At 50.2% G+C, this 7,500-nt stretch overlaps 1 protein-coding gene across 1 annotated transcript in view; it reads left to right on the top strand.

The window, feature by feature from the left end:
- LOC127001436 (cadherin-related tumor suppressor-like) overlaps nt 1–5,066 on the top strand; it is a 5,974-nt gene extending 908 nt beyond the window's left edge. The window contains exon 2 of the mRNA XM_050865964.1: nt 1–5,066. This exon is cut by the window's left edge and continues 314 nt beyond it. Within this exon, the coding sequence (XP_050721921.1) occupies nt 1–4,983 (4,983 nt within the window). The 3' untranslated portion in view covers nt 4,984–5,066.
- Nucleotides 5,067–7,500: the final 2,434 nt, after the last annotated feature.

The following is a 7,500-nucleotide window of genomic DNA, read 5'->3' as shown; positions in this document are numbered from 1 at the left end:
GAGATTCGCACTACGGGCGTGCTGGACCGCGAGGCCCTCAACACCGACCGCTTTGACCTGGTGGTGCTGTCCTCGCAGCCCACCTACCCAATCGAGGTCAGGATCAACGTCATCGACATCAACGACAACTCGCCCAGGTTCCCAGAGCCGTCCATCCATGTCACCTTTTCGGAGAGTGCCAATGCTGGCACCCGAGTCATTCTCGATACCGCTACTGACGGAGACGCCGGCGACAATGATATCACCACCGACTACAAAATTGTGGATGGGAATGAGGATGGAAAATTCAAATTACAAGTAACAATAAATCCTTCAGGAGAAACTCCATATTTACATTTGGAGACGACGGGCAAGTTGGACCGCGAGACCCGAGCGAGTTACCAGCTCAACATCTCGGCCCAGGACGGGGGCGCTCCTCCTCGCTACGGTTTCTTGCTAGTCAACGTGTCAATCTTGGATGTCAACGACAACCCGCCCATCTTTGATCACAGTGACTACATCGTGTCGCTTAATGAATCTGTGCCCCCAGGGACTTCTGTACTACAAGTACAGGCCACTGACAACGACGTGGGTGAGAACGCGCGACTCACCTACTACCTGGCCGAGACGGAAACACAGTTTGCCGTGGATCCTGAGACCGGCGTAATCAGCACGGTGGAGCCGCTCAGCTGCTACCAGAACTGTCAGCAGCTGCAACCGTGCCCCAAAAGTTGTGTCTTTACTGTGTTCGCTCGAGACCATGGGTCGCCGCTCCAAGATGGCCGCACTTACGTCACCGTCAACTTGCTGGATGCCAACGACCATGACCCGGTGGTCAACTTCAGGTACTTCCCCACTACAGCTGACTTTGCCACCGTCGACGAAAATTCGCAAAATGGGTCTGTGGTGGCAGCCGTGTCCGTCATAGATGCTGACCAAGGCCCTAACGGGGAGACTACAGTGGGAATAAGAGCTGGCAACGAGCTCGGCCATTTTAGACTCGATTCCAGGTCTGGGTTTGACATTGTGCGTGTAAGTGGTGTGCTAGACCGAGAAAAGATTAGTAAATACAATGTTACAATCGTGGCCACAGACAAGGGGACTCCACCTCGGTCGTCCACAGCTTTCCTTATCATCCACGTGAATGACATCAATGACCACGAACCTGTGTTCGAGAAGAGCGAATATTCAGCGGTGCTCAGCGAATTAGTTCCCATCGGCACCTATGTCGCAGGAATTACTGCCAATGACGAAGACACGGGCGTAAACTCCAACATATATTACGCCATTGTGTCCGGGAATGACAACCAGTGGTTCGACATAGACCTCCAGAGTGGCCTCATCACTACGAAGGCGCCCCTAGATAGAGAGGTGAAGGACTCCATCGACCTCAAAATCTCCGCCAGAGACGGCGGCCCCAGCCCAAAGAGGGCTTACACGCACCTTAAAATTTCAATATTAGATGAAAATGATGAGAGGCCGACCTTTGCCCGGGAGGTTGTCAACGTTAGTTTGTCTGAGAACACATCGCCAGACACTCTTGTCACCTTGTTGCTGGCCGTCGACCACGATCAGGGCACCAACGGAAGTGTCACTTACATGTTCGACCAAGAGGTGGAACACAACTACCCTGGAATATTCGCCCTGGATGTGTCTTCTGGTCGCCTTACCACCAAGACCAAATTAGATCGAGAAGCAATGCCAGAGTATGAAATAAAAGTGGTAGCCAAGGACCAAGGAATACCACCCTTGTCCTCCACAGCCACCGTGGTGCTGCAGGTGCAGGATGTCAACGACAACAGCCCCGAGTTTTATCCCCAGAAGTACTTCGTTGTGGTGCCAGAAGATCTTCCTCTCGGCTCGTCCGTTGTTCAGGTGTCCGCAACAGATAAGGATGAAGGTGAAAACGCCGTCACTACTTATAAACTGAAGGCAGACGAGGAAAATGACAACACCTTCGAGATAGATCCAGAAACCGGCATTCTGAGCCTTAGTGGACGCCTCAGTCACATCAGGAAGGCTCAGTACCGCCTCACAGTCGCTGCAAGGGATGCTGGGGACAGGAAGGCGGTGGAGGACGCCACTGTGGATATTGTGGTAGAAAGCAATCAGATTGAACTTCTAGAGTTTAAGCAAAGCGACGGCTTTGCTTTCTCACTTCCTGAGGATGTAGCCAAGAAAGAGCCGTCAGTGGGGCGGGAAGTGGGCGTGGTGAATGTGGTGAACCCAGCCTCTGTTGGGGAGGTAAGCTACGCCATCATTGCCGGCGATCCAGACAAGGTCTTCACCATTGATGAGAAAACGGGTGTCATCAGCACAGCACGACGGATTGACCGCGAGCAGGCCGCCTTCTACAGCCTCCGGACAGTAGCTACCACAGCCTCGGCCTACGGGCGGACGTGGGTCAACATTACAATAGAGGACGTCAATGACAATCCACCAAAGTTCCCCATCACTAGAGCCCACGCCACTGTGGCCGAAAACTGGCCGGTGGGCCATCAAGTGTACCTGGCCCGAGCCTATGACAACGACCATGGCGAAAATAGCAAAATATCCTACAATCTTTCCAGTAACCCTGACGAATATTTCACCATTTCGAGGACAAGCGGCATGATTTATCTCAACAAGCCAGTCAAGTCCAGTAAATCCAACGTTTTCCGCCTGGAAGTGGCGGCCACTGACGCAGGGACGCCTCCGTTGACGTCACGTCAGATCGTCACCATCACTGTGGAGGACGTCAATGACCACACGCCCATTTTCGAGCATGGATCATACGAGACGTCTCTGCTCGAGTCCACTCCAGTGAATGACAGATTCTTCGCTCTCACTGCCTCTGACGAAGACGACGGCATGAATGGATTCGTGTCCTACGACATAACTGAGGGGAACGCAGAACGGAAGTTTGGAATCTTTCCTGACGGCTACTTGTATGTGAGGAGTGCCTTGGACCGGGAGGCGCAGGACTACTTCGCCCTGACCATCGTGGCACGTGACCACGGCACTCCACCACGGTCCTCCACAGTGTCGGTCGTCATTCACGTCATCGATGAGAACGACAACTCGCCAGTGTTTACTAACTCTACTTTCACTTTTTATTTGGATGAAAATGAGCCTCCTGACACCTACGTAGGGAAGCTGACGGCTGCTGACAGGGACAAAGGCAGGAACGCAGAGCTTACTTACTCCATTGCCACCAATCAAAATGACTTTGTGGTTGACCCTAAAAGCGGATTTTTGAAAACATTGCATTATTTTGATCGTGAGGAGCTTGTACAGAGCACGGGGCTGGACTACATCACCATGGAGGCAGTGGTGCTGGACAATGGCATCACACGCCTCAGGGACAAGGCCAAGGTCAACATCTATATCACCGACGTCAACGACAACCCTCCGAAGTTCCTGCGGAAGCCATACAGGGCCCAGGTTCCCGAAGGGGCGCTCCTCAACACTAAGGTGATTCGCATCTCCGCCACAGACGACGACGAAGGCCTCAACGGGGATGTGGTGTATACGATTGTCGACGGTAACGAGGAGGGGCGCTTCAAAGTGGATGAAACGACTGGCCAAGTGACCCTCGCAAGACCATTGGACAGGGAGTCCACACCTCGTTATCTACTGACGGTGGCAGCCGCCGACCTGGGCAGCCACCCAGGCCTCACTGCCACAGCCACACTCACTGTGGACGTCCTCGATGAAAACGACAACGCTCCAGAGTTCACACAGAGCGAATCAGAAATATCCATAGTGGAGACAACGCCTGTCAACACAGTGCTGATTCAGTTTCAGGCGTCTGATGCAGACCTGGGCGTGAACAAAGAGGTGTCTTTCATGATCGGCGGTGGCAACATGCAGGAAGCCTTTCGCATCGACACCAAGACGGGAACGCTGTACCTCGAGCGGCTGCTGGACTTTGAAAAGCAGAGTTTGTACCGCCTGAACATTACTGCTGCAGACGGGGGCTCACCACGTCTTACCTCCACCATATCCTTCGTGGTGCACGTCCTCGACTACAACGACAACCCTCCAGCTTTCCCCAACACTGCCATCTGGCGGCGAATAGTGGAGGGCATCGCGCCTAACACACCGATTATTACTGTAAAGGCAGAAGATCCAGATTCTGGTGACAACGGCAAAATAAAATACACCATCAAAAGCCAGGAGCCACCCGGCATGCACTTTGCCATCAACGAGACTACTGGCAACGTCTCCACCTTGAAGAATATTGACCGGGAGTTTTCTGACACCTTCCGTCTCACCGTGGTGGCCATGGATCAGGCTGAGCCCATCTCGGCCCGTCGGTCGGCGGAAAAGTTGGTAACAGTAATAGTGCAAGACATCAACGACAACGCCCCGCGCTTCGTGTCCATGAACGCCGGCGTGCTGTACGAAGGCTCGCCGCCCGGCACAGAGATAATGCGGGTGTCGGCGCGAGACCTCGATGCCAACACCAACGGTCTGGTGACGTACTCCATGGTGTCAGGCAACAAGGACATCTTTCGCCTGGACCGTGTCACGGGCGTGCTCTCCGTAGTGAAAGAAATCAGTGACCCCAGCATCATGTACTCCGTCACTGTGCGGGCCACTGACGAGGCAGTACAGTCTCAGCGAAAGTCCTCGGACGCCTATCTTACCATCCTGAGCGCATCGTCACAAGAGGGACCCAAGTTCACGCAGAACTCGTACTCGGGCTCAGTTCTTGAGAGCTCAGACATAGGCACCTCCGTGGCCACAGTCAGTGCCCGCCTAGGCTCCACCCCCAGCACAGACATCGCTTACTATGTTGTGAATGTGACGAGTGCTGACGGCCAGCCGATGGACCGTATGTTTACGATGCAACAACAACAGCAAGGCGTGGTAGTCACCGCCTCTGTCCTGGACCGTGAGGACGGCCCCAGCAAGTACATGGTGACCGTGGCTGCCGTCGTTACTCAGGGACACACGCCTCGGCTCTCCACCACACAGGTCAGTCACTACCACATTTTAGTTGCTGGAATGAAGTGTTAGTGAGAGGCGGGGCGCTTGTCTTGCCTTCACGGGTGAGGCAGTCACCCAGGTTTTGCTTGCTGTAAAGTGTCGTCGTAAAAAAAGGTTATGTCACAGCGGCCTCGCCCAGTGCGTGTCGTGTTAAGCCTCATCCAGTATTAACGCAGACTCAGGCGTCCCAAAGTGTTGCGAGGCCTCGTCCAGGGCCAGTCCTGTACACCACACACACACACACACACACACACACACACACACACACACACACACACACACACACACACACACACACACACACACACACAAACAAACAAACAAACACATATAAACATACAGCACTTTTACCGTTAGTCTTAACTCAAAAGGTATCGTAAAATCACCCAAACAAGTATCCGTAAGCATAGTGATTTTTACTATTGTTATTATTATTATTACAATTATTTATCATTATTATTATTATGGTTATCATGAGCGCTATTACCGCTTTCATGGTGGGTGGAGGTGAATAGGCAAGGTGGGAGGGCTCGTGTGGCGTGGGCAGCGGCGGCCGAACGAGGGGGAGGCGGTGTGAAAAGTGGGTCGGGGAGGCCGGGTGGGTGAGGGAGGACACGGCTCGGAGTGAGGAAGATGAAACGGGCTTATCAAGGGGAGGGCGGAGGGGGAGGGGGAACGAGGGGAAGGGTAAAATAATAATGATATTACTACTTTTGATACTGCTACCACCACCACCACCACTACTACTACTACTACTACTACTACTACTACTACTACTACCACTACTACTAGCTGCTACTACTACTACATAAATGATACCTCCACCCATGTTTATTTTCCCGACACATAATCATGGAGGGCTCCATAGTTTGGAGGTCATTAGCCCCAACTCTGTTCGCTAATGACTGTGGCATCCAACCATATCGCTAATACTAGCCGACACTAAATCTCCTCCTACTACTACTACTACTACTACTACTACTACTACTAATAATAATAATAATAATAATAATAATAATAATAATAATAATAATAATAATAATAATAATAATAATAATAATAGAAACAATAATAATGATATAAGAGAGAGAGAGAGAGAGAGAGAGAGAACTTGGAAAACATTTGCGGGCATTTTTTTTTCCCATCAGGTTGAAGAGTGTTAAGAATTCCTCCTTTCCCACCCTCTCCTTCCTGCTTCCGCCTTCCTCGCCTCCTTCCCTTCCTTCCTGCCACGGTGTTCAGGAAGGGCGGGAGGGAGGGAGGCAGAGGGAGGAAGAGAAGGAAGCGAGGGAGGGGAGGGAGAGAGGAAGGATGAGGGAAAGGTGAGAGAGGGAGGGAAGGGAGGTAGGGTCAGTGGTCGCCAAAAAGGTGTATTATTGAAGGCTCGTTATTGATGACTGTAATGTTTTATTTCTCTTTGTTTTCTTTTTCTCATACTTATTTTTTGCTTCGCTTGGTACCGCTATGCCGAAGTTTTGTAAGACGGATGATTTAAAAATGTTATAACACTCCTCTACATTTTTATGTTTGTTTTCCATCTTATAATTTCGTTTGTGTTTACTTTTAATGCGCGTAACTTACCCTCGGTCTGATCACTTGCTGGACTCGTCATCACCAATTCGTACAAAACTAGGGAAAGCCTTTGAACTAGTTAGCCAATCTAGGGCCTCAAACACACACACACACACACACACACACACACACACACACACACACACACACACACACACACACACACACACACACACACACACACACACACACACACATCTCCATTGCTCCTTGTTAGCAGATTAAAAAAAGAAGAAAAAAAAAAACTTGGCCCGAGCAAGACACGAACCCGGCAGGCTGACATGATGACAGTGTGTGTGTGTGTGTGTGTGTGTGTGTGTGTGTGTGTGTGTTATATCATGGCATTCACTTACTGTACCTGACTTCGTTTGTTTATTTTTTTTTTTACTCTTTTTACTCCGGGATCGCATTATTGTTTTGTAAGTTATTGTTATTTGCTGCATTGTCTTGTCCGCGTATGCAATATTGATAATTAATCTTCGGGTTTATTTATTTATTTTCTTTTATCTATTGCCACTATTATTATTACTTTTTTGGCTTGGCAGGAGGAGGAGGAGGAGGAGGAAGAAGGGGAGGAGGAGGATGAGGCAATTGTTTTTGTTATCGTATTCTGGTGTCTATCATATTCCTTTCATCACACTGTACCTGGAGTAATATATGCCTTTCATTTTGCCTGGCTAAGATATATACAGCATTCTGAGGAGAGGAAGAGGAAGAGGAGGAGGAGGGGTGAAATTTTCGTTTCTGGTATTGTATACTGGTGTCTATCGTATTTCTTTCACCACACTACCTGGCACAAGACATAACTTTCATTTTGCCTGGCTAAGATTCATCATTTTGGAGGAAGGAAGAGGCGGAGAAGGAGAATGACTTTGCTATCATTGAATTATCGTATCTCTACATGCTCTACCCACCACACCATGAACATACATACCTCTATATCTGCATACCTGTACATAACTTCATGGTGTATAA

This window comes from Eriocheir sinensis, chromosome 21 (assembly GCF_024679095.1).
Source record: "Eriocheir sinensis breed Jianghai 21 chromosome 21, ASM2467909v1, whole genome shotgun sequence".
Lineage (NCBI taxonomy): Eukaryota > Metazoa > Arthropoda > Malacostraca > Decapoda > Varunidae > Eriocheir > Eriocheir sinensis.
This window is presented reverse-complemented; position numbering and strand designations above follow the sequence as displayed.